This window comes from Myripristis murdjan, chromosome 8 (genome assembly GCF_902150065.1).
Source record: "Myripristis murdjan chromosome 8, fMyrMur1.1, whole genome shotgun sequence".
Lineage (NCBI taxonomy): Eukaryota > Metazoa > Chordata > Actinopteri > Holocentriformes > Holocentridae > Myripristis > Myripristis murdjan.
The window spans coordinates 3,444,156-3,471,162 of record NC_043987.1 but is presented as its reverse complement, the minus strand read 5'-3'; the positions used below and the strand labels follow the sequence as shown (position 1 = coordinate 3,471,162).

General features: G+C 41.3%; 1 protein-coding gene across 4 annotated transcripts in view; it reads left to right on the top strand.

Moving 5' to 3' along the window:
* Positions 1 to 27,007, top strand: part of smg1 (SMG1 nonsense mediated mRNA decay associated PI3K related kinase) — a 66,562-nt gene that overhangs the window by 28,235 nt on the left and 11,320 nt on the right. For all 4 annotated transcript variants that reach the window (XM_030057075.1, XM_030057074.1, XM_030057073.1 and 1 more), the window contains exons 20-51: positions 509 to 735; positions 903 to 1,102; positions 1,284 to 1,445; positions 1,833 to 1,987; positions 3,512 to 3,636; positions 3,916 to 4,230; positions 5,251 to 5,395; positions 5,970 to 6,120; positions 6,726 to 6,843; positions 7,337 to 7,579; positions 7,811 to 7,962; positions 8,758 to 8,893; positions 9,085 to 9,229; positions 10,810 to 10,948; positions 11,247 to 11,465; positions 12,568 to 12,748; positions 13,472 to 13,633; positions 14,442 to 14,665; positions 14,797 to 14,951; positions 16,238 to 16,460; positions 17,022 to 17,268; positions 17,600 to 17,829; positions 18,065 to 18,316; positions 18,855 to 18,993; positions 19,531 to 19,640; positions 19,894 to 20,112; positions 21,039 to 21,232; positions 22,550 to 22,722; positions 23,826 to 24,105; positions 25,115 to 25,387; positions 25,524 to 25,758; positions 26,693 to 26,904. In XM_030057075.1, coding sequence (XP_029912935.1) covers positions 509 to 735; positions 903 to 1,102; positions 1,284 to 1,445; positions 1,833 to 1,987; positions 3,512 to 3,636; positions 3,916 to 4,230; positions 5,251 to 5,395; positions 5,970 to 6,120; positions 6,726 to 6,843; positions 7,337 to 7,579; positions 7,811 to 7,962; positions 8,758 to 8,893; positions 9,085 to 9,229; positions 10,810 to 10,948; positions 11,247 to 11,465; positions 12,568 to 12,748; positions 13,472 to 13,633; positions 14,442 to 14,665; positions 14,797 to 14,951; positions 16,238 to 16,460; positions 17,022 to 17,268; positions 17,600 to 17,829; positions 18,065 to 18,316; positions 18,855 to 18,993; positions 19,531 to 19,640; positions 19,894 to 20,112; positions 21,039 to 21,232; positions 22,550 to 22,722; positions 23,826 to 24,105; positions 25,115 to 25,387; positions 25,524 to 25,758; positions 26,693 to 26,904 — 6,141 coding nt within the window. The remainder of the gene's footprint in view (positions 1 to 508; positions 736 to 902; positions 1,103 to 1,283; positions 1,446 to 1,832; positions 1,988 to 3,511; positions 3,637 to 3,915; positions 4,231 to 5,250; positions 5,396 to 5,969; positions 6,121 to 6,725; positions 6,844 to 7,336; positions 7,580 to 7,810; positions 7,963 to 8,757; positions 8,894 to 9,084; positions 9,230 to 10,809; positions 10,949 to 11,246; positions 11,466 to 12,567; positions 12,749 to 13,471; positions 13,634 to 14,441; positions 14,666 to 14,796; positions 14,952 to 16,237; positions 16,461 to 17,021; positions 17,269 to 17,599; positions 17,830 to 18,064; positions 18,317 to 18,854; positions 18,994 to 19,530; positions 19,641 to 19,893; positions 20,113 to 21,038; positions 21,233 to 22,549; positions 22,723 to 23,825; positions 24,106 to 25,114; positions 25,388 to 25,523; positions 25,759 to 26,692; positions 26,905 to 27,007) is intronic.

Below are 27,007 nucleotides of genomic sequence, written 5' to 3'. Positions count from 1 at the left end.
CCTGGGACATGGAAATATTTAGTCTTGAGCCCTGTAAACAAAGCAATAAAAAAGGAAAACACTGACCCACTAAATATGATCCAGTTATGGCATCTGAGTAATAGAAAATGTTAGAAATGTTAGTTTTCATTGTATTAAAGTATTCTGCACAAACTCAGAGTAAAAGCATTTTGTAACGAATGAAAAGCAGAACAAAAAGCTTTGAACAGTAATTCTTAAAGCATTCACACTTTTATGCAGTGCAGGAACTGCTGCAGTTGAACTGCTTTCATCTGTGACGATCATTTGTTTAATGAGGCAATGAAATGAGCACAACAAAAGCATGGTGGAAACCGTCTTTGTGCTGGCTCCCCTGTAACAGGATTTAAGTGTCACATTATTCCTGTTGTTGTGCTTGTCATTCTATACACGACAGCACAAACTAATTTAATAAAGGACTGCTACTTCTGTATATATTGGGCTTAAATGTTAAGAAGCTGTCCTAAACTTGATGTTTCCATATTCACAGCAAAGATCCATGGCTGGAACGTTTGTACCACAGCTGCCAAAGGCTGGAGAAGAGGGACTGCCGAGGCGGTGTGGATGGCAGTGGGCCGGGGGTGGTGCCACGGGCCCTTCTGAAGACAGAGGTGGTGCTGTGGCAGTGGGCTGTGTGGGAGGCTGCCCAGTTCACTGTGTTGTCCAAGCTCCGAACACCACTGGGCCGTGCTCAGGACACCTTCCAGACCATTGAGGGTAAGGAACCATAGCCTTGGGCCAGCTCGGTGCAGCTGAAACACTAATCAAAGATAGCTCTCATTTCTCTTATCATTTCTGCTGTCGGACCAGACTGGTGTGTCTCTTCTTTTAAGAGGAAAATAGAAGATTTCAAATCAAGAATGGACGCTATTCTTGTGTTTTAGGTATCATCCGGAGCCTGTCTGCTCATAGTCAGAACCCGGAGCAGGATGTTGAAACATGGGCCGGGGCCGGAGGTGATGGAGATGGCCACCATTCCAACCAACTCCGCCTGGCTCTGCTGCTGCAATACCTAGAGAACTTAGAGAAGCTAATGTACAATGCCTACGAGGGCTGTGCCAATGCTCTGACTGCTCCGCCAAAGGTAACCATACATACAAGGGCCAAAGGAGATTCATAAACCCACAGTCTCACCCCGTGTCTAGACTGCAAGAGTCTCAGACGTGTTTTGACACAGAACCATAAAGTGGCCTTAATCTATACACACATGTACAGTTTTTTCCCCCAAACAGTGCATGCTAAGTTCTTCCCTTGCTGCCTCTTAGGGCATCAGGACATTCTTCTACACCAACCGTCAGACATGCCAGGATTGGCTGACCAGGATTCGCCTGGCACTGATGAGAGTGGGTCTTCTGTCCGGCCAGCCGGCGGTCACAGTTCGCCACGGCTTTGACCTGCTCACTGAAATCAAGAACAGCAGCACCCAGGTCGGTACACGCTGAACATTATGAGTTTTGAGGTGGCAATGGTTAGATGTCATTGTTCACAGATGACACAGCTCTGGAAATAAGAGAATTTGATCCACATTTGTGTTTCAATAGCTAATGGGCACATTATTGTAAGTTGATATTCTTTTGCTTGGTTGGTGTGTAGTTGAACGAAGTCCTTTTAAGTTGTGATCTGACAAAAACGAACGAAACATCATCCAATAAAAATGCCTGACATTACCATGTAAATGAGATATGCAGGGCAAACAACAGCCCTAATCACAGAGATGATAGCCAAAGACATAAAGTAGTTGCACCGAATCCCTTGTGTGCATTATTTACCAAAACATTTCTTTATTTCCTGCTGATTTTCCTCATCTCCACCAGGGTCCAGAGCTGGAGGTTCCTCTGATGTTGCTGGTGGAGGCTCTGTGTGAGCTTCGCTGTCCCGAGGCCATACAGGGTCTGGCCGCGTGGAGCCTCTCTACCTGTGGCAGGAGTCTGGGCTGGCTGGGCTCTGTTGCCCTGCAGGCTGAGGGACGGTAAGGCCTCGCTTCCAACAGAGTATTCAAAACCGGTGCAAAAGCATTATATTACTTTATATTTAGGCTTTTTAAACTTTTTGTGTTCATACTTTCATAAGAGGCCTCAAATTTTCAGTTGGGAAATACGACACATGCCATGAATTGTGTAAAATATGTCAAACAGGTTGAACCACATGTCCCAAAACATTTGACAGTCTGAAATCCTGCATTATCTTGATTCAGGATGCCGTATAGGATATTTGCTATTTAGGAATTTAGAAAAAAAATTGATATCTGTCTAATTTGCTGTCCTGAACTGAAAACATCCTAAAATCCTTATAGAAAACAGGAGAGTGCTACATTGGGGTTCAATTTGTAAATACACAGAAAAATCTCTGATGACTTGCTCTTTGAGTGGGGGTTAACAATATATACAAGAAAAAGGAGAGTCAGGCACTCTTCAAAAGTCAATTTTAAAAGGCTCATTCAGTGAACAGTACTCAGCTTTATTTATATAGCACTTTAAAACAACCACAGCTGAAAACAAAGTGCTGTACAAAAATGATAATAGAACAACAAAACAGAAAGAACAGTAGAAAAAATAAAAACAATCAAACAAATTAAAACAGAGCAATGAAACAACAGAAAGAATAAAAACAATCAAACAAATTAAAAACAGAGCAAGGTCTGATGCTATAATTTAAAATCAATGTGCATAAAAGATCATAAAACAACAAAACAGTAAAAGCAATAAAGCAGTAAAAAGGACAATAAAACAAGAAATTTGTAAGAAATTTTAAAACCTTTATAGGACATTCCAGTGTGTTTCATGTGTTGCATGACTAACCAAACACAGACCTAGGGTTTCTTTTCCAATTCTAGCAATCTAAAATCCTGTTTTAGAGCAATGCTGAACCTCTTTTGAATAAATAAATAAATAAATAAATAAATAAATAAATAACAGGCAAAATTGACAGCTGTACTATGCCTCCTTAGTCTAAATGACAGTGAGAAGAGAGCACACAATGCACACATTCTAAAATCTAAAATCTCAAATTTGGCTTTGTGAAAGTGAGCCAAAATTAAACTGTGAATAAAAGGGTGAACTTTTTAGTGTTCTGGAAAAAAAAAAAAATCAACATGCAAATCCAGCTGATCATTTCTATATCATTTTAGTTGTAATGCTTCATATTTCTGCCCAAACTACTGTCATTTCCTTTCATTCAGAATACAAGGGACTATGCATCAGTAGTAATCTTAACTTCCATAATAGAAGTATTAGTTCAGGTTTGTATGTTTGTTACCTTCCTTGTGAAGTGTAATTAAGCAGCATTTGTTCAGTTTGTTATGCTGTTTTGTTATATTTCATTCATCACTTCACTAAATTACTTTGTTATTAAAGTGCTCAAAATTGCATTGCTCAACTAGGAAATAACTAAACTCAATAAATGGGGGTTTTCTTTCTGTCTGTGTGTGATGTTTTACGTTCATTTTATTGATTCTGTGGCATTCAGTACTATATTTGTGTGTGTGTTTGTCTAGGTTTGAGAAGGCAGCTGTGGAGTATCAGGATCAGCTGTGTGCCGTAACAGGGATGGACTGCAGCATCAAAAGTTTTCAGCTCAAACTCAATAGCAGTACCACCAGTCCCAAACACCCCGGCAATGGTCAGTACCAAACACACACTGCCCATCTAAGGGATCATAAGCTTGTATAGCCATGATAAAACGGCTACCATCAGCCAATCAGCTTTCAGTAGCTACCTTTTTTTTTTTTTTTTCCAACACTTCATTTTCTGTGAGGCATGAGATTTTAAAAAGTTTGTTTGACATTCATGACAAGTTGCAAAAAAAAAAAGATAAAACAATATTGTTTGTAGCTTTGATAAATTGCAGCACTAAAAGTATCCACAATGCTGTCTTTTTTACTGGACTTCCTCTGACCAGGTGATGGAAGGAAGACCGTGCTGCTGAAGTCCAGTGAGTGTTCTCCTGAGGTCATTAATTTCCTGGCCAATAAAGCTTGTCAGTGCTATGTGGCACTCTGTGACTGGCCCTCAGTTCAGGAGTGGCAGGCAAAAGTCCACGCCATTAAGAAGAACTCCACCAACCCAGCGAGCATCCACCTGAAGACAGACTTGAACTATATCCAAGCTCTGAGCCGCTTTGAGGATGGAGATCTGGCCGAGTGTGCAGCTCAGCTGGAACTACTTCCTGGAGAAGACTACAGCCTGCTGAGCTCTAGCAGCAAGGACAAACTGGGTAGGTACATTATGGGATTGACCATCATACTTACCAGTCATATTTTAGGACTCCAGTGTCATTTTCCCTCCCTTTTATCCAGCCATTGGTTTCCATTTATTCCACTATGATATGAAAATGAACTTTCAGAGACTTCAAACTTTCTTCACACCAGTATTCCATCACTGTAATAAAGTCCTACACATTAGCTTTCCTAAAAGCAGCAGCACTGATTTGATGACTTGGAAAATGGTTGGAGTGAAATTGTTTCTCCACCAGGAAATAATCCCGAGGAAAACGTTTGCTTTCCACAGCCAGTTTTCAGTTCCATGGTTTATGAATATTCACGACTTTAGTCGCAGATGCATAATATTATAACGTGGCTGTTTCGAACAAAAATTCAAATTTGCCAATGGAAGGATTTTGATTATATGTGAAATCTTTGGTGCCCCCATGTGTTTACAAAAATTTGGGAAAATTGTAGCGAATTGGCCAAATAATCAAAATCACACTGTTGGAAAACCTTTTATTGTGCGGCCATGTGGTGGTGCACCACAGATGGGTAGAGTGGGCCTCCACACTTAAATATATTAAAGGAAACCTCCAAAGACCTTATTACTTTTAACTATCAACTTGGCAAAAAATTGTCACTGACAGTAGATTTAACTGCCTATCACTCACACTCACATTGTGCGAGCTAAAGTGAAAATGAAAGATAAAGCATGACGGAGCACTGGTGCCAACAGTTTACTTTTGGACACATGGATGATTTCATTTTCTGTCCCCATTTTGACCAGTGAGACCAATTTAAAAAAATATGTCAGTGTACTCCTTTAAATTTTTCTTGGAGCCTTTCTATTATGTAAGAGAAAGGTTTGAACTTGAGAAGCAACTCCAGTTGTTTTATTGTGTGGTTCAGTCATTTCCAGCCAGGATTCTGTCTGACCCTAGGAATTGTGCGTATGTGTGCGTATGTGTGTGTGTGTGTGTGTGTGTGTGTGTGTGTGTGTGTGTGTGTGCGCATGCACATTTGTGTGTTAGATTTGAAGAGGCTGCTGCCCTCCATGATGAGTCCAGATCCATCTGAGCTCCAGAAAGCCATCGAGGTCCAACTCCTCCGCAGCGCTGTCAGTGCCATGACAACAGTCAAGAACCAGCAAGAGCAGAAGACCACGGCCACTCCAGAGTTAGTTTTCAAACAGAGACTTATAAATGTGAAAGCAGTTGCTTGAGAGCAGTGTGGTAGACAGTTACTGCTGAGTTCTATGGAGAAGCAGGTCTCACATGGTGTCTAAGATTACTGTATGTTTCTCTAGTTTTGGGATTTGTCAGTATATTTTGGGAAGGATCTCTTTGATGAGCCAGTCTATAAAGTGTCTCATTGATTATTTAAAAGCTTTTTTTCAGACAGATTCTACGTGCAGTTTTTTTTTTCTTTTGTTTATTTGTTTTGTGTTTTAATTTTAATTTAATTAAAATGTTTTAATTAAAACATTTTAAGTTGTAGGTTTGCCTTCTAATGTTGGGATTAAAGGGATACCTAGACATGCTCTTTGGCTTTGAGGTCCTCCTTAATGACTGACTGTTGTGCCTTTGTTAAAAGGCTGCTCATCATTACAGAGATGAGATGAGATGTCAGTGGCCTCAATTTTTTACTTGTTTTCTGAAATGCTTTTGAAACTCTCATTTGTCCTTTGATGTCAAAAGCTATCTGTTATAAAAACTATTACAGCTAAATAAATGTAATTGTTATGTTGCAGTACCTTGGTGCGCTGCCTGAAACAGACTGGCCGGATCTGCTTGGGTCCCCTCCGCTTGTCCACCCTCACCCTGTCTGATGCCCTGCCCACCCTCCCCACTCTGCAGCTACATTGCACTGCTGCCCTGGAGAGCACACTCACTGGACAAGAGGTATACACACACATACACCTGTTCTGTTTCTCTCAGCAATAAGGACATATTCATAATAAGTCTGGAATGTTTTATTTGAGCTATTTCTTTGAGAGTTTGTAGCTGGTCTTAGCATCAGAGAAGAGAAGTTATAGCAAAGCAACATAAATCATAAGAAGTATGAGTGGCAGTCCCACTGAGTTTTGAAGCCAACTGGTGTTTCAGTGAGTGGGGTGCAACATTAATCATGTCCAAGTTTCCTATAACTGAAAACCTCTGCAGTTGCAGTGCTTCTTGTATCAGTTCAGCCTCTATAAATTAATTAATTGGCTTCAAGGTGCAGTCATGGGATTGTTACTTAGTGTTTTTAAGTGATTTCTATGTGGCGAATGCAGACCAGTCCTTCATGATTAGCTGAAGTTGTAAGGACTGGAATTCTCAACACTATGGGCAACTGTCTGTGAATCCATGTCACCTTTTGTCTGCAAAATCTGGCCTGTTTTTTGTTATTTGGGGGATGTCATCCAAAACAAATGGAAGGCAAAACAGCAACAGATCACATTTTTTTTCACCATCCTAGAAAAAAGTGTGTATGTAATCTCATCCTATGTGGTGTCTGCTTGCAGGACTGTGTGATCCCCCTGTACAGCGAGGCCCTGACCTCATGTAAGCAGCAGGACGTCCAGCCCTGCCTCCATGCCCGCAGATACACAATCTTCCAGAGGCAGTTCCTCAAACTCAAAGGTAACTCTGTCGTTTCGTATCCAAATTGCATTTAAAGACCATTTGCTTTACATTCCAGTTTATTTCACCAGCAGATTACTTAAGAAATGCAGTAAGTTGAATGAAAACATTGTTTTAGAAGCACCCCCTCCGGTGCTTCACACCCCTAGCTTTAATCTATATATGTCATTTAGTTAGCAACAAAATTTTGAGTATTCTGATGGAAGAAACTAAATAATATATTAAGATAATGTTAGCTAAGGTTGGCTTTAAGGTAAAGTCTACATCCTACAGCTCTCAAAACCCCATTTAAGAAAACCCTGTTAGCCAGTGGAATGAGCCTTTTTTTTTTAAATAAGAGTATTATCATAATTAGAATCACAGTTCTTAATTGGTTTCATGTCAAACTCCAAATTTATCCTTACTTTTTATTTCCTAATCAAGTCTTTTTAAATGGTGGATGGAATTTCTCATGAAAAAATTGATTTATTTTGTCTTGTACACTGTGTTACAGGTTCCACTGCCTCCCTTGACAGCCACCTAATGGAGCTATGTCTAACTGCCATCAAATTTGCCCGGAAACAGGGCAACATTGCCCTGGCAACCCGTCTCCTCAGCGAATGCAGTGTGGGAGAGGTGGAAAATGAGGAGGAAGACCTGAGTCAGGTGTTCAGGCGTCTGACCTTAGAGGGCGCTGTTGGGGAAAAATGGGGGCCAGAGCTGCAGATTGAGAAAGCCAAAGTCATGTGCACTGCAGGTGAGCAACAGGAGACCAACAAAGGATGTGTATCAGATGAATGAGAAAGGGCCATTTGCAGCCATTGCTCTCAGTTGAGATGTTTGTTGATCTGCCCAGCTGGTTTGATCAGCTCTGAATGAAAGAAAAGCCCTCTGTTTTTTTGTTTTTTTTGATGGTTGTGTTTCTCACAGTGTAAATGCACAACAGTGCGGTCTACATTTTCCTGCAAGTATTGTCTCTTGTCCACAGGCCAGTCCATAGCAGCCATGGAGATGCTGAGTAGCGCTGCCCTGTCTTACTGCCGTGCAGGGAAGAATGAAGGCGCTGCCTGCCGCTCACTGCTGACGCTTTGCAAATGGCTGCTGGCTGACTGGAAAGACCTGACACCTCAGCTCAAACAGGCAGGCTCAGCAACCAATACAGTTCAATAATTTTGCTGAACAATATTAACTTGTTCTTTAACTGGTTAAACCATCACAGTTGTTCTTCTTGGAGTTCTGACCAGATGCAAGGTCTTGCATGAATATTTTAAAGTATATTGTTGAACCTCAAAAGCTTTAAAAAGATTTTAATATAGATAAAATCAATGTTACATCATAAATTCCATTTTAGATTTCTTCAGATGTTTTGCTGTTCTCTGTATGAAAGCAGCCCAACGTTTTGTACTGTTGCTAATTGGCCTGCTGTTGTGAAATTGATCAGTTTTCATGTGGATTTAGAAAGTCTTAAATGTTAATTTTACCCCAAACTGCCATGTGCAAATTCAAATGGCAAGAAGGCTTGAATTTAACTTTAATACAGAGATAATTTGACATGAAACCACTGCAACATAAACCTGTCAGTGTTAGGTTGTAGTTTTTGCAAAAATTGAGAAGTTTACGATTTCAGTCTGGTTTCTGCCAGTCAATAGATATCACTGTCATTGGTGGTTCATATCAGTTTCCATGTTGGAGGAAGTTTTTTTAAAGATATTGTCCATGCATGCAGTTGTGAGCATGGTGACCAATCTTAAAAACCTTACTGGCTACATAACTACGTAGAACATTTTATGCCGCATGCACCATATGCAGCACTAATCAATATTTCCATCTAAATCCAAGGATAAAGTTCTTTAAAAAAACATGCACTTGTGAAATGGAAAATGTGCATAGAGTAGGAACTGTGAGCTCAGAACTGATTGTGACAATTTGGTCCAGGTGGTAAAGAGGTCAGGAGCAGTGAACACAGCTGGTGCAGCGGCCAGCATGTCACCTCTCAGCCGCACCATCGCTTCCCTGCTGGAGCTCCCTCTGGAAGACCAGGGCATCCCCCGCATCACCGCTGAGACCTCAGGTAACATTAGAAACATCCACTGTACAACCGGGCACATCTGTAGATACATCTACATATCTATCCCAACATATTTAGAAATATCTTACACATCTAGAAACATTTATACACATCCATATGCATCTACATGAGTTGACCAAAGATGACCATTGGTGGCGCTTCTAGTGTTAACCTTGGTTTTCTTGCGTCATCAGTGAGTGTGGGCGTTGGGGAGCCAGACTTTGTGCTGGGCCAGCTCTACCAGCTCTCCACCAGCCAAGCTCCAGAGGTGGCCAAGCCCTGGGCAGCCCTGGCCAGCTGGGCTTACCGCTGGGGCAGGAAAGTGGTGGATAATGCCAGGTTAGTGGACACCAGATGGTTACCTCCTGATCAAGAGACACATTCAGGTCCTCTATTGATATAATAGCTGTTTTCTAAGAAAATGTTCTGTCGCATTAGGATGACTCAAAATACTTGATGGTGTCATTTAATTTACCACACACCCACTAGTACTTTCAGGAGAAAATGTAAAAGAAAAATCTATAGGCATGGTTGACTCAAACAGGGCTTGTCTTTTCTATCCAATCCCATCATCTCTCACTGATTCTTGGGAATTTGGATAAAACAGGTTTTAATTTTGAAAAAAAAAAAAAGTGCGTTAAATTACAAAATCTGAAGGTATATCCTTATAGGCCAAGGTCTTGGCTGTTCAGCAATGTACCGGTGCAACCTCCTCATTTTGCATTTTTTTCATAAAATAGGCGTTTCTCCAGTTATTAGGCTACTTTGTTTTTGTCAACACCGTCACCGTAATGTTTTTTTTTTTTTTTATTTGAAAAACATATTTTTGTATTAAAGAGACTATTACTTTAATAATTCAACAGCACCAAAGAAACATATTGTAAGCATATTCATTTAAAACAAATATAACTGCCTCTGACGGTGGTGACACTAATCTGACGGTGGTGACAGTCGCCTCATTAAAACATACAATTCCAAAATTTATACCACTCAAGTCAATGGCTTCTTGCTTAATAACTTTATTTATCTATTTGGTACAAAAAATAACAATCCTGAGCACTGTTATAAGCATTTTTCAGACTTCAGTCATCACCGTCACACAGAAAACCTGACGGTGGTGACGTCTGACGGTGGTGACAAAAACCTGCTCTTTCACATGATCAGCATGAGTTGTTCACATTAGCCAGCTTGTTTTCGCCCTGTTGCTACCTGCATCAGACCTCTTCTTAAAAAGTATACATTTATTCCATAATCTAATCTAATATTTTTTATACAAAAGTGACGGTGTTGACATGTTATGGTTGTGACAGTAGCAGTGTCCAAAAATATGAAGAGATTTAAGAGAAAATAGCAAACTTCCAGGAGCCTGAGCGATCTTGAAGCATGCAGTAGAGCTGAAGGTTTGAAAAGGAATCCTCAGGAATGTAAATGACCTTGTAGTTTTTTTATTATTATTTTTTAAATAAATATCTGACGGTGGTGACAAATATCTGGGACACATTTTGAGCAAAATAATAGTAAATATTGTTCAAAACTCATCGTTTGTAGTTTTTAATACATATTATGATGTACTCTTTCATGTGGTAAAGATATTATTCAATGAAATTATTACTTTTTGTTGTTTTAATCAAGTTGAAATGATTATCTCCTATCCGAGGACAACTGGTTTTGTAGGGCATGGGCCAACATATAATCATTAAATTAATACAAATTAAAAATAAACCTATAAAAGAACCTTACAAATGTGCAAAGGACCCCCTGATTATGCCCTTGATTCTTTTTATTCATTAAAATGTTGTAAATTTCCAACAGAAATAGCATTTTTCTTAGTGGGACATGATTTATCCAAATTCCCAAGAATCAGTGCTCTTAAAGCTAGCATAATCTAGAACGATTTCTTCTAATTTTTTTCTCTTTAGCCAAGGGGAGGGCGTGCCCCTCCTTGCTGGGGAAAAGAAGGAGATCGAGGAGCTGCTGCCAGCTGCCACCACTGAAGAAGACAAGGATGCCATCTTCAGCATTCTTGGACAGGCTATGTGTCGGCCTGCTGGCATACAGGTACAGTCTCATTTTTCACCAGCCTAAGTAGCAGAATAGATTGCGTTGTCAAAACACAACCTGCAGAATCAAATCTTAATTGTGTTCATTTTTTCCTTTGTTTCTGTTGGATTAGATTCTTTATTCTGTACATGCTGTTTTAATGAACACTGTAAAGTTATATGTATCAAGTAAGAGGTATCTATTTTCAACATAATTCTTACTTTGTTACTTAGTACACCTTAAAGCAATGCTTCAGTTTGACATTTCATGAGCCATGCAGCTTGTTGTGATCGTGTTGTTTGTTGGTGTTTGTCAGGATGAAGACATGGCTCTACAGCAGGATGATGAGGAGGATGACATGGTAGATGTTATCTGGCGGCAGCTGCTTGCCTCCTGCCCTTGGCTGGGTGAGGCGGGCCAGCTGGTGACTGATGGTTTGATTCGGGTGTGGAGACGGGTGGTGGATCGCATCTTTAGTCTTTACCGGGTCTCCTGCCAGGCCTACTTCACCTTCCTCAAGCTCAATTCTGGGCAGGTGAGGCTCTTACACACCATCTACAGGACACTGATAGCTTAGAGGTTGGAGAAAAAAGGTCACTTTTTCAAATCCCAGGACTTCCTCAGAAAATATAGATTGTAGAAGGAAAGATAAATAAAATCGACTCCCACAACTGCTGAGGTGCCCTCGAGCAGAACACTGAACCTCCAACTACTCAGTGACCCAACTACCAAATGTGAGGCAGGGTTCATGCTCTGAAGTTCAGATGACTTTCCATGGCTAAATCAAGGTTAAAAATTGAGGGTAGGAAGGCACAGACCACAGATCAAGAGCTGTAAAATGACAGGAGCTGCACTGCACTCTAGAGATATGAAGACAGGCTTCATGAAAACAGCAAAAAGGGCAGCAGAAAATTTTCTTTTCACCATTAGATAATCAATTTTTGCACCGATTTTCTTTCTTTTTCTTTCGTGACTTGTCAAAAATTCAAAAAATCATGACCATCCCTACGTAATAGTATGTTCTAGTGACAAGATCTCAAATGTTAGTAATTCTTGTCTTGTCATGCTTCTGCCACTGAGAAGAGGTCCCTACCCACTGTGAACAACCCTCATTCTCTTCCCCACTTGAATGATCTTGAACCACTCCTGAATTAACCATTAGTGCACAGTAATAGTTATGTCACAAATACTAGAATAAATCGGAATACAAGTTTCAGGTACCAGGCTGTGTACATATTTGTTTAATATGGTAAATAAGCTACTCATTATAGAGAAAATGACAGACCTGAGACTGCACTTTTTTTTTTAAAAGCCCATCATGTTGTCAGGTCAGAGAAACGTAATATATGCATTCTGTCTGTTACATTTGCCTATCGTATTAAATCAGTCTTATGTATTGATCTAATTCACACCCAGATCATTTGTGCAGTGTCATATTGCAAAGCATCGACCAGGCTGTGCTTCTTGACCACTGGTCGTCCGCTGGGTCTTGTGCTATAAGAACAGAGTTTTGTTAATGTAGCTGGAAGCCTCACATTGAAGGTTCAAAATTCTGGAAAAACAGTGAGTTTGAGAATTGTGTGAGTGCAGCCTTTGTTTCCCGTCACGGACCTGAAGTATCTGTCTCGTGTTGTCAGGTTCCTATTGACGAGGATGACCCCAAGCTGCTGCTGTCCAATCAGAATGGCAAGCAAAGCAATGATGATGTGATTGTCATGGCAACCCTGCGTCTCCTCCGCCTGTTGGTTAAACACGCTGGTGAATTGAGGGAGGGGCTTGAGCTGGGCCTAGCCTCCACCCCCACTGCACCCTGGAGAGGTATGCTCCATTGCAAAACAAGCATCCCCACCCATGGACATTCTTAACATGTGTCAGAAAAGCAAATTCACTGGATTTCTTTCAAGATTATAGGTTATAGATTAGAAAAAAGCCGATAATTAACAAAAAATCCTGAATATAGGCGAAAAATGCAAAAACCTTAAATAAAAATGTTTAAAGTATTTAAAAATGCATACTTTATTTGTAATTATTTAAATTATCTACTGAAATATCTGGTTGTGATGCTGGATCGATGATAGATTACTTGTGTCTTTCTTTTTCAAAAGCATTTAATGGAGATCACTTACCTGGCATCCAGTCCTGAAAAACAGTCAATAACGAAGCAAGCAGAATTTCTGTTTGGTGTTGTTCAGTGTATGATACCTGCACAGTGGTTTGCTGAGGTTTCAACTGATGTTATTGATGCTAGTTAACCATCCAGGAAATTTAGACACTCCTGCTTTATGTAGAGCCACATAACAGCCAGCAAGCCAGTTTGATTTGATAGGCTCATAGGTGCCTGGGAGTGTACTATGTGCTGGCTACTAAGGGAAAGGTTTAAGACCAGGATAGGTTGAGTTAGATCAAAAAGTTACCCTTAACTAATTTATCCATCAAAGACCAATTTTACCACAGTGTGGTGCTTGTCTTTTGTTAATTACTGACCCCACAGGAGCATTGCCAGTTAAGTTTTTGTATTTACTAAGCATGTGTCCTCCTTAGGCATCATCCCCCAGCTCTTCTCCCGTCTGAACCATCCAGAAGCTTACATCCGACAGAGTATTTGCAGCCTGCTGTGTCGAGTGGCCCAGGACTCCCCACACCTCATCCTCTACCCTGCTATCGTGGGTTCACTCTCCCTTGGAGGAGAAGCCCAGAATACTGGTATTTATCCTCTTCTGTTCACTTTTATCTCCAGTTTCTTCCCACAATGCATATTTATTGCATCACTGTGTACTGTCTTCACTTAAAAAAATCGTACTCCCAAACCTTTATGGTAAACTCGTATGCCAAAAATGCCAGCCATCTCCAATCCAGAAGAAAAAAATTTGCCCGTAATTGTAGAAGTTCTATTTAAAAAGCTCACAGTAGTCATACCATGTACTCCATCCAGGTCTCCAGTGTCCAGTCACAGTATTTCCCAAACACACACATTTTCTCTCACATCTTGCTGCTCAGACCACTTTCTGATAAGCCTTTCATGCTCAGACATGAAGTGTGCATGCATTTTACTGAATGAGCCCCTCGGGCAGACACATTTGTGCATGCAGGCTTCATGATTGCACATGAGAGGGTTTTGTGAAAGAGCCTCCCAGTTTTTTTTTTTTTTTTTTTTTTTTTTTTTTCCATTGAATCAGAAATGTGTGGTGTTTTTTGAATGCAAGTAAAACTTACACTGTTGGCTGTTGAAGGACACACAGTGTACAGAAGTATTCCTTTAAGTTGTGAATCATCTAAATTAAGTATTACAGGAAAGGGTTTTGAAGCCAGAAAGTGAATTTTAAAAGCCAGAAATGTTGCCTATATTGATCAAAAATCCAAACAGTTCCAACACAAATATTGTAGTCACTATGTGGTATGAGGAGGTACTTACCTACTGTCATTTTTTATTTAATTCTAAGCAGCAAAGGTCTTGCACTTGGTTTTGGGAAACCTTACAGCTGAAGTCCATGCTAACCAAATGTGTTGACAGGGAGCAAGCTGCCATCAGCCCTGCCCACCTTCTTAGGCAGCATGCAGGGAGAGGGCCTCGGTGAGGAGGAGGACGAGGAGGATCAGGCTGAGAACAGTGGGCAGGGAGCAGCTTCGGAGGAGCTGGCAGCACTGTGCTCCAGTCAGGACCAAGCCATGATGCACGACTGTTACAGCAAGATTGTGGAGAAGCTGTCATCAGCCAACCCAACCATGGTGCTGCAGGTGGGAAGCTTTAATGAATTAAGAGCAGAAGTTAAAAAACAAGCATTTCCCCTAGTAGAGCTTTAGGTCTAGCAACACTGATCTAGTGTTGTGAAGTATGCAGCCCATAATGTGTCCTGTATATCGAATAGGTCCAGCAGCTGGTGGGTGAGCTGCGCAGGGTGACTTTACTGTGGGATGAGCTGTGGCTGGGCGTCTTGCAGCAGCAACACATGCACGTCCTGCGCAGGATCCAGCAGCTAGAAGACGAGGTCAAGAGGGTGCAGAACAACAACACACTGCGCAGGTGAGACTCTTATCTCTCTTTGAAAAGTTTGCCTTCATAAGTTCAGTTTATCACCAATTGCAGGGAGACAATTTTGGGTCAGTTAAAGAAACAGAACAGTGACAGAGACTATTGTTTTTCTTATGAGCCTAAGTGAATAGTGATTTTTATAGTGACATAAACTTGACATAGAGGCAGCTTGTGATGTGTGTGCTCTAATGTTCTCCCTTCCTCTATAGGTTCTCCTCAGGGTTGTTGTCTATCTCCACTTTTATATATCTTGTATACTAACGAGTGTCGCAGTAATGTCAATAACAGATACATCTTAAAATTTGCTGACGACACGGCTATTGTCAGCCTTTTGGAGGGGGATGAGACGGGACATGGGCAGGTTGTGGATGACTTTGTATCCTGGTGTGATAATTCTTTCCTCCATTTAAACGTTGCCAAAACCAAAGATATGGCTATCGATTTCAGGAAAGCCCCACCTTGCCCTCTACCTATTTCTATTAAGGCAGCTGCCATTGAGATGGTGGACAATTATAAATATTTGGGTGTGGTTATTGACCATAAGCTATGTTTTGAGCCTCATGTTGATGCCACCTCTAAAAAGGTCCAGAAGAGACTATTCTTTCTAAGAAAGATGAGATCTTTTAATGTTTGCACTAATATGTTGTCTCTTTTTTATAGAAGCGTTATTGAATCTGTTTTATCCTTTTGTATTATTGCTTGGTTCGGGAACTTGAATCTGGCCAACAAGAACCGTTTGAGCAGATTGGTGAAAGCTGCTGGCAAAGTTTCTGGGTGCCAATATGAGGGCCTTTTGGCCATCTACAATAAACAGGTCCTGCGGAAGGCTCATTCTATATTGGACTGCCTGAACCACCCACTTCAGAGCGAGTTTGACTTGTTGCCTTCGGGCCGTCGTTTCCAGGCCCCGACTGGGAGGACAAAAAGACTCCAAGTGTCATTTGTCCCTTCTGCTGTTCACCTCCTTAACAGCATTAAACACTGAGACTGTTGGTCGATTTTTGGCCTGTGGCTGGTGTGCACCTTCACCTTTTGATTCTGATGGTCTCTCTTGGTATGAGCTCTTGATCTTAAATCCTGCTGTGAAGCTGTTTTATGTCACATTGTTTATTTGTTGTGTTGGCTATCTTGTGTATGTTTGTTGTTCTGGCTGCAATACTAATTTCCCCGAGGGGACAATAAATTAATTGAATTGAATTGAAATGTATTCTCTTTGAACAATGTCTAGAAAGCCCTATGGGTAATCATCAGTCAATGCATTCGATATTGCTGTGCAGGGATGAGAAGATCGCCATCATGCGTGAGAAGCACTCAGCTCTGATGCGTCCGGTGGTGTTTGCCTTGGATCACGTCCGCAGTATCACAGGGGCTCCAGCAGAAACACCGCATGAGACTTGGTTCCAGCAGACGTATGGCGATGCCATCACCTCTGCTCTGGAGCGCCTGAGAAACCCCCACAACCCAGCCAACCCTGCCAGCAGCTGGCTGCCCTTCAAACAGGTGTGTTTTGGTGTGCGCGCAAGGTTCCTCTGCAAGTATGTAGCATTCACCAAGTCAAAGATATCAGTCATAACAACAAACAGGAAATTCACAGTTCACAGTTTTCCTTCGGGATGAATAAAGTATCTATCTATCTATCTAAAATCAAGTATTTAATACAGCCATGCAATAGAAGTTAGCTATGGTTGTTTGTTGTTATGATTGGTCAATTTAAAGCATCTTGAGTCTGTCATTTCTGAATAACCAACCATTGCCCAGACCAGTGTCGAGCTTTGAGCTACTGAGAACTTAAAACCATGATTAGAGCATATTGACATCTGATGCACCCTCTGCCTTCTTATTTTCCCCTTTTTGTTTTTTTCATTTCTCTTGTTTCCTGTTTTTCTTCTTGGGCATGTGGATGGGGGTGGGTGTGACAATCAGTGTTTACATGAGGAATGCTGGAGATCTACACTAAATATAAAACAGTTGATATAATGGCATTATAAATTTGTTTTTTTCCGTAAACTTCTAAAATGGTGATACAAACATGTTAACTTAAGTACATTTGTGCATGGTCAGATCATGCTGAGCCTGCAACAGCGTGCTCAGAAGCGTGCCAGCTATCTGCTCCATCTGGATGAGATCAGTCCTCGCCTGGCGTCCATGACCAACACGGAGATGGCTCTGCCAGGGGAGGTGTCCGCTACAGACGCCGTCACCATTCAGAGTGTGGGGAACACCATCACCATCCTGCCCACTAAAACCAAGCCTAAAAAACTCTTCTTCCAGGGCTCAGATGGATGCAACTACCCTTATCTTTTCAAAGGTGGGAGACCAAACCAAGCACATCAACACACAGTGTCACTGCATTTAGATACATAGCGAATATATAGAGGTCATCTTCCAGAATTTAGTATTTCCAATCGAGGCAGGATCTGAAATTACTACCTGCAAAGCACCAAATGGCAATAAAAATTTGTCTGTGGTGTATAAATAAATACGCATCACACTGGCCATTATGTTTTTGAGGCAATAGCATTTGAATGCCAGATCTGGTTATATACAGACACATATGACACAAATAATAACTGTGGACACTGGGTTTAGTGGGTGCAAAACAAACTAATGCAAAATGTCTGTAACCTTGTCTTTCTCAGGTTTGGAGGACTTGCACTTGGACGAGCGCATCATGCAGTTCCTGTCGATCGTGAACACCATGTTCACCAAGGTCAACCAGCAGGAGCAGCCACGCTTCCATGCCCGCCACTACTCCGTCACACCCCTGGGAACCCGATCAGGACTCATCCAGTGGGTCGATGGAGCCACACCCCTGTTTGGCCTCTACAAGCGCTGGCAGCAAAGGGAAGCTGTGCTACAGGCTCAAAAGGTATGGCTGGTTTCTTAGTGTTATGGATGCTTAAGTGGATATAAATTAGAACCTTCAAAGAGTATTTGTTAAACTGTACAAAGCCTACTGTGATACCTAATGTCAGGATACAAAAGAGCAGAGAGGCTAAAACTATTCTTTCACTGGACCGAACTTTGGATCTCACTTAAAAGTTCTGAATTGTCACTTCCTGTAAGAAATACTTCCTAGATACTCTGTCCTCCATTCTTAACAGGCCCAGGACTCGTTCCAGCAGCAGCCTCAGCCAGTGCCCATGGTACCCCGCCCCAGTGAGCTCTACTATAGCCGGATTGGCCCGGCATTGAAGATGGTGGGGCTCAGCCTGGATGTATCGCGACGGGACTGGCCTGTCAGCGTCATGAAGGAGGTGCTCAAAGAGCTGATGGAGGCCACACCCCCTAACTTGCTGGCAAAGGAGCTGTGGTGCTCCTGCACCACACCCAGCGAGTGGTGGAGGGTCACTCAGGTAATTTATTGAAGGGATGACTGTGCAGAGTGGATCATTTAAAAAAAAAAAAATAGACTGTTTAAACTTTTGATCTTTTTTCCATCATAACTAAATGTCATTTGAAAGAAAGAGACTCTGTAGAGTTTCAGTGACTGAATGAGAGATTGATTTCTGGTCCCTGTAACTTGAGCTGTCAGACTGTGCTCTTTGCTAGTATTTGATCTGCTAGGTTTTCTGACTATAAGATCTCAATATCATCTCATTATGCACATCAAACCTTGCATGTTTGAGCTGTTTCCTGTTCATTGTTTCCCTGGAACAGAACTGAGACCTGCATTTTCAGGTGTCTCAGAGCAGCTATTTGTCTCCCTCCACCAGTGGTTGAATAAACCACCCAAAACATGCTTGGTGTTTGCTTTAAGGCTACTTTAGTACTTGGAGTCAATTGATATGCAGTGATTATAGACTACTTAGTAAAATGGAAGAGCAACAAGGAGCTTATTTGTGTTATACACAAGGTTTATTTGACTAAGAGCTCCTTTCTGCTGTGCTGCAGGCCTATGCCAGATCCACTGCAGTCATGTCAATGGTGGGATACATCATTGGCCTTGGTGACCGTCACCTAGACAACGTGCTGATTGATATGACAACTGGCGAGGTGGTCCACATCGACTACAACGTCTGCTTTGAAAAAGGTAAAGCTGCATAATGATAGCCTAGAGACACTTTCTGAAAGTGTGTTTTCCACTGGCTTTTCACTTCTTCCACCTAGAAACTATTAAAAGAGGTAGCTTGTGGTAGGCCAATATCCTTTTCTTTTTTTGTGCCATAAAAAAAAATTAGCAGATGTCGCCTCAAATCTCACCTGCTTGCCCCTTTCTTAATAGGTGTGCTTGCACCCTCTGACATTTGATACAGTTCCTAACAGCTGATGTATGCTTTCAAAACACAAGAACTTGAGGAAAACTGTGTTGAAGCAGTGGACACATCACTAATGATTGGTTAGCAGGATTCTAGTCCCTCTGCCAGAAAGTGGCTACCACGGGAGCAGTTTCACACTGAATAACTGAGTGGAAACAGAATGGTTATTCAGTGTGAATGGCATGCTAATCATTCTCTGCAGTCACCTGCAGCCGCTGATTGGAATAAGAATGGGGCACAAGTCAGAAGAGAGCACATGTGCTTAACATTTGTAATTTAACATAGTTTTAACAGTGAATGTATATCACCAGGGAAGAGTCTTCGAGTGCCAGAGAAGGTCCCATTCAGGATGACCCACAACATTGAGACTGCCCTGGGAGTCACTGGGGTGGAGGGCATCTTCAGGCTGTCCTGTGAACAGGTCAGTGCTAAATCATGCACCGCTGGGTCTCATAACACACAGACACACAACTGTGTCCTATATTATCACACCAGTGTTTAGTTGAATATTGATATTGTTGATGTATCAAGTGCACAAGAATGTTCATTATTTAATGGGGCTTGCTTGGGCGGTTCTATTTCTAACGTGTGTGGTTCATTGTACTTCTTAGTTTGCTGTTCACCCTGCTTGCTGATGTTGAGAGTTAAGCCTGAGGTCATACATGTTGTTTCAGGTTGTTCAGATGATGCGACGGGGCAGAGAGACCCTGCTGACCTTGCTGGAGGCCTTTGTCTATGACCCGCTAGTGGACTGGACCGCTGGGGGAGAGGTGGGCTTCGCAGGAGCAGTATATGGAGGAGGTGGTCAGCAGGCCGACAGTAAGCAGAGCAAGAGGGAGATGGAGAGGGACATCACGCGCTCCCTCTTCTCCTCCAGAGTGGCTGAGATTAAGGTGAGGCATCACAGTGCAGGAAACTTAGACCATGAAAGGGTTTGACTGATAAACTTGCTGCTGACACTGGCCTTTTATCAAATATTGGATATCAGTCAGTCGGTGCCATCACCTGCCTCTGATATAGAGTTTCTCCCTTATCACAGCTACATGAATACTAACAACTGATATTCTGTTTTCGTTACTCATATTTAGGCGTCCAAGGATCAAATTCTGGAACTGTATTGTTTTTGTACTTCTTTTACCTTGTCTTCCTCTGGACCACTTTGCATTTACTAACAAGAACATTAATATTAATTTCATATGAATAACTACATTATTGTTAAACATTTGTTGACTTCATACTGTATTAGCTAAGCAAGATCAGTGACATACGCTGTTCTCAGTAGCCCTGATATTTGAGAAATTTAACAAGTGTCTTTTTTTACCTGGATTTAAAATAAGTGTGTGTAAAAGGATTGACTGGAGGTTTTCAGTTTAAACACATATTAAAAGAAGGAGGGTTTAACTTTGGGATCAACATGAGGTGACTCAGTGAACTCCTGCTGGTGTCTTTTCCTCATTTGAGTATTAAATTATTACATATTGTACCTTTCTGAAATATTGAATTCTGGCACAAAATATTAACTTTACTGTGAGCAACATCAGTACAGTCTAGTCTTCTGAAACCTGTATTGTTCGAATCAAAGCTCAGGAAATGCCTTACACACAAAAACATCCATCATAATGAATTTTGCCCTTCAGTCATGGTAGACTCCAAATGAATTAGTTATTTTTTTTTACAAATTATTGTTACAAATTATTGTTGTTTACAAATTCACACAGGTTTCTATGAAATTTAAATCAGTCGTATTTTATATTACTCATATTGATTTTGGAGGCAAAGTATTTGATTTTGATCAGTGTAATGTGTGGATTGTGTGTAGGTGAACTGGTTTAAGAACCGAGACGAAATGCTTGAAGTGCTGCCCCAGGTGGAGGAGGCAGTGGAGGAGTACCTGGCACTGCAAGAGCTCCTCTGCCAGGGGGAGAGGCTGGAGGCTAAGCTGCAGGAGGAGATAGCCTTCCTGGAGGGCGCGGAAAACCACCCAGACCACCTCATCCTCACCCTAGAACAAAGGTCAGAGGACAAAGATCCAAGGACAATGTGCCGAAACTCTACTGCCTTGACATTAGGATGATTAGAAGTTTTGTTTGTTTTATTGCTTAGTAGTTTTCCTCTTTCCAAAAAAAAAAAAAAAAAAAAAAAAAAAAGCCTCTAAATATTGGAGCATTTTGATCCATTGGGGACACTACAAATAAAAATTGTGGTGTAATCTATAATAGTGATTGGTTATAAGTACATTACTTAACAATGAACTAATATTAACAAGAAATTTATATATTTTTTAAATTATCAATCTTATCTAATTTTATCTTATAATAATTATCTGGTCCTTGAACTTCCACATTTATAGATTCAACAGTGTAAACAAATTGGACATTAACTCATGCTAGTTAAGTTAATGTGTTGTAAAATACTTCTAAATGTTTTAAACATTCTTAAAAGCATGTATACGACCACTTCATTAACAATTTACAATGCTGACTAATCTGTTTAAAAAGTTTATTAGATCCTTTGAAGTTATTTGTGGACTGACTTTTTATACATGTACAGGAAATTTATTCATCAGTCATTTTCTAGTAATTTACAAAACTCCTTGCCGCCCCTAATCTAAAGTTGGAAATATTCAGCATATACAAATGTCACAAATTTGCACAGCAGTGATGTCACCCTACTAAAGATTTTTTCAATTTAAAAAAAAAAAAACAAAAAAAAAAAAAAACAACTTAACTCAAATTAATGACCAATTGACCATTCCTTTGGAATTCAGATAATGCGCAATATAGGTCTAAAAATGACAGGCTCACTGTGTCTCAGTGTGTTTAAACTATATTAGTATAATGCTTAGGGATATGTATCTATTAAATTAATTTAAATTAAATTACTTTTACTCTGTATATTCATTTAAGAAAATTACAAAATGTTACATTTTAAAATGTTACATTATGTTATTTAGGAGACCCTTTTATCCAAAGCGACTTGAAGTACAGTTTATCAGCATTAGTCACGCCAGCCTTATACCACAATCTTGGTCAGCTAAGCCTTTTATAGAAATAAATTGCCCTTGTAGTATTATTTTGGGTGTATCCTGAAGAGATGAATCTTAAGGTACCTTTCCCCTGTCAGCCGTTAAAATGAGTCATTATTTTTTGATAGCAGCCCGCATTGTTGTGGATTCCATACGGAGGTTTTAAGTGCAGATTTGTGTGTAGGCAGTGTTTGTTAACTGAGCCCAATGAGTTTTTCCCAGGCAGGTGGAAAACATAAACACTGTAGGCAATGATATGTACCACTGACATTCAGAAAAACCTGTCTACCCGCTCATCTCTGTAGGTACTCTGAGCACACACAGCTGCAGTCACGGCAGCGGACTGTGCAGGAAGCTATCCAGAGCAAGCTGGCTGACTTGGACCAGTGGATTTCCCAGTATCAGGCAGCTTTCTCCAGTCTGGAGGCCACCCAGCTGGCCAGCCTGCTGCAGGACATCAGCAACCCCATAGACCTCGGTTAGTCCACTGGAATGAATGAGTGGGTGGGTGTGGGTGACATAAAGGTCGCTTTGATTAGAGTAAGATTGTATAGTGCTTTTAACCATCGGTGAGTATATCAGTGGGTATTTCTGAGTATTGCCTTAAGCAGTCTTTTTTCAATTAAGACAATACTCTATTGAAGTTGTTATGTAAACTTTCATCATCTTAATCAGAGTAATTTGAGTGAGCATGACTCAGTACATGCCTTGGCTAGATGTCTTGTGTTTTTTGCAAATAGCACATTTGTCACTAGATGCAGCAACCTGAGTGTTGCAAAGGAGCCAATCCATGTAAACAGAGTTATTAGAGAAATTTCATTATTCTTAGCTAAAACTTTTATGCTCAATGTGTAACTTCACTGCTCAGATCAGGTGTGTTCTGGACTGCAGTGACTTTTTAGGGGTTCAAGCATGAGGTGCTGCAACCTTATGGTTTTGCATGTTCTCCTTTCTCGTTGTGCTCTTCATCTTCTGCCACTTTTTCAGGGTTTACCCACTTCTTGTGGGTAAATAGTTAAAAAAACAAACAAACAAACAAACAAAAAAAAATTGCAGACTAACAGAGGACTCTTCCAGCCAGGCACACAAGCAATTTGTGTCCATAGACCCATGCCTCTTGTGCCACCATCTGGTCTAATTTTTTATTTCCAGTTTTAGTTTTTCTGCCATTTTAAAATTTTTTGGAAAACCTACATTTGCAAACTCTTAGGCTGCAAGTCCAGTTTCTACAAAATTTTACTGTATATATGGTCCTGGAATCTATGGACCTTGAAGATGAATAATTATCATATAGTCCAATTGACACCAAACTTGGTATGCATTTTGTCCTTTCATGAGGCCCTGTGCAAAATTTGGTAGCAATCGCCCATAATGGGGAGCTATATCAGAACTTGGCTTCAAACCTTAAGAACTTGGGAACAAAAGCTGTAATTCCAGCAAACCTTTATACATAGCATCCTTGCAACAGCCCCTCAATGATCAATTAATGAGAAGTCATAAAGGCAAGATGTTAGGAGAGAAGCTTGAGCTGTATTACCAAAATGACAGTCTCTCTCTCCTTTGATGTTTACCTCTCTAAAGGTCCTCCCAGCTACGTGCCAGCCACAGCCTTCCTGCAGAACGCTGGCCAAGCCCACCTGATTAGCCAGTGCGAGAGCCTCGAGGCTGAAGTGAGCTCCCTGCTGCAGCAGCGTCGTGGGGCTCTTCGAGGATGCCTGGAGCAGCTGCACAGCTATGCCACAGTAGCTTTGCTTTACCCACGGGCCACCTTGCTCTGCCACCGAGCTCACCAGTGGAAGGCCTGGATGGAGGAGCTGCTGCGAGATATGACAGTGGAGCATTGCCAGCACATCTACAGACAGTCAGTAGCCATGCATGCTTTTCCTTTCTGCCATTGCACAGATTTCAATGTATTTCATTTCTGAATAATATATCAGAAATGAAATACATCTTTATTAGTTGATGGTGTAGGACAGAAAAGGGCTTTAAATGTCTTTTTTGTTTGTCTTATTAATCCTTGAGACACTCACAAAGCTGTAACATAAGTATTTGGATAAATCATTTAAGGATCCCTGCCACACTGGCTTGCAAATTTTCAAAGAGCATTTGAATAACACGTTATACAGTTTTTGGTCTTTGCGAGTTCTCGAACTTTTTCCCTGCAGTCACTGTGCACATTCTGACAATGAGCCAGTCAGATCTAGATTTATGTTTGTTTACAAGGCAAACATAAATTGGGGTGGTGATTAGCTTTATTAGCGAAGCGCAGTGTCCTTCAGTTAGATTGTGATGCTCATCATGTATCAATCAGTTTTGAGTAAATGTGAGTCTGAATTTGTCGACCAACTGTCCTGTTTGCTGCAGACCTTTTTCACAGCAGCCATTTTGACATGAAACAGGAGATAAGCACAGGTGTTAGTAATGATAGTATTTGAGGGTCTGTTCATTTCAGTGTAGCAGAGCATTTCCAGTGAGCCAGCATGAACAAAACCTGGACTCTGGCTCTGTTAGACCGAAATGGAGTAGAACCTTAATTAATGTCATTAGCATTACCTGTGTTTACCTGCTATTTCATGTCAAAATGGCTGCTGTGAAAAAGGTCTGTTACATCGTGAAATCCCTTTTTATAAATTCTTCAGTAAATCCACAAGTATAGCACTTAATCAGTAAATATGTGTATGATGTTAAGATGTGTTTATGTATTGATGGATTCCTTGTTTTGAAGGATGTATTTAAGCACAGTTAAACACATATAAATATTTTGCTCTGTGTCCTCTGTATCTTACATCTCAACCTTGTGTTTTAACATGGGGGCAATAAACACCTATTTGTTCACGGGCTGAAGAGTTATGTCCCCATTCCCCCACCAGGTATGAGGTGCTGTTTGCTCCTCAGCCTCCTGCGGCCTCCTGCCAGTTCTTGTCCAGTGTGGAGTTGGCTCTGCAGCACCAGGTGGCCGACACCAATGGGCGGGTGATGCGCCAAGCTGAGCGGCTCAAAGCTGAAGGCACAACGGCAACAGCCTGCGAGGAGCAGCTGCAGGAGATCGAGCGCTGCATTGCTGTCTTCCTACGGGAAAATGGGGAGGCAGGCTCCTTCAGCCTGGCTGGCATCATCACCTCCGCTCTCTGCACACTCTGCAGGTACAATAGAAATAACAGGTTGTATACTACCTTGTTGCCCAGTGATTGCAAACGTAGCCAAAACCCTAACAGACATTTTAAAGATGTTTATCTCCAGTTATGTGTCAGAGTAGATGTGGTTTTGTTTATGTTTCAGGCGCAACCTGGTGATGGAGGGGGCAGCAGCCAGTGCTGGAGAGCAGCTGGTGGACCTGACATCTCGAGACGGGGCCTGGTTCCTGGAGGAGCTCTGCAGTATGAGCGGCAATGTCAGTGCCCTGGCAACACTATTGCAGCGCTGCCTGCTCCTTCCCCATGACCTGGACCTCCCAGCACCCACAGCCACCACCCAGGTTGTCTACCTGGCAAATGCTGTCTACACCTGCCTACAGGTGAGTGCAGTACCAACTATATTGTGAATTCAGGCTGTTATAGATGGAAGTAGAGCATTGAATTCTTTCTTTCTTGCTTGCTCACCCAGTATGTTTGGGAGCAAATAGTTGTGATTATGGCACCCCAGTAGTGGTCTCAATTTTAAAATGTATAAGAAAATCTCAATACATGCTACAGCTCTTTTTGAAATTGTTGGTGCAATCAAGAGAAAACTTTTGCACCCTGGTACCTACAATTATCACTAACTAACAAACTAACTAGTCCTATATACTTTGATCACACAAAAATCTCCATAGCTGCCCACAGTCAATGAAAATGTCTGGTGGTAAATGCTACTGTACATGGCAACTGTAAATTGATGCTTAATGTCCTGTCTTGCTGTGGCTTGGGAAACATTCAATCTGCAAAAACAACTCAAAGACATTGCCATGTTGTCCCAATAAAGAACACAAATTCACAGAATTCTATCTTAAAATAAGATTTTTTGACACTATTTTGAAGTAGCTTTAATATTGTAGAGACACTGGAAGGTATACACTGTGGCGGTTGCACTAGTCGTAGTGTGAAGTTCTTTCTTGCTTAATTGCTTAAGTACTTGATTATTTACTTACTAAAACTACCAATAAATTTAACAATTTGTTCAGGCATTCTGGGACTTCCGCTAACTCCACTAACAGACCCAACTTTCAGTTTGTGAATGTGATGACTTGCATAGTTTATTATTGGAATATTTTTAAATTTGCTTTGCACATTTATAACCCCAAGAAGAAGAATTATAATGATTTTGGTGACCCTTTCACCTTTCCTCTGGAGCCACTCTCAAGCCGAACCCAGATCACTTTGGGGATATACCCTGCCGTCATTCACCAACACAGCATGTTTATTAAGATGAGGACGGAGTTTGACCCTGGTCCATCTTTCTGTTTACCACAGGAACTGAACACCAACTTTCGTCAGATCATTTTCCCAGAGGCACTGCGCTGCATGCTGAAGGGGGAACCCACACTGGAGGCCATGTTGGCAGAGCTGGAGCAGCTAGTAGAGCAGAGCTCCGACGGCCTTGACCTTCAGGGTTTGGTGGAGAACCTGCAGGCTGCCACAGGCCTAGAACATGACACTCATAACCACTGCCTCCACATCACCAGGTAGGCTTTGACATGAGCCACAGGGACTAGTGCATAATTAATTTCTAAATGTATTTTCTGCTTTTATAAAATGCAATAAAGCAAATACTTCTTAGTTTGCAAG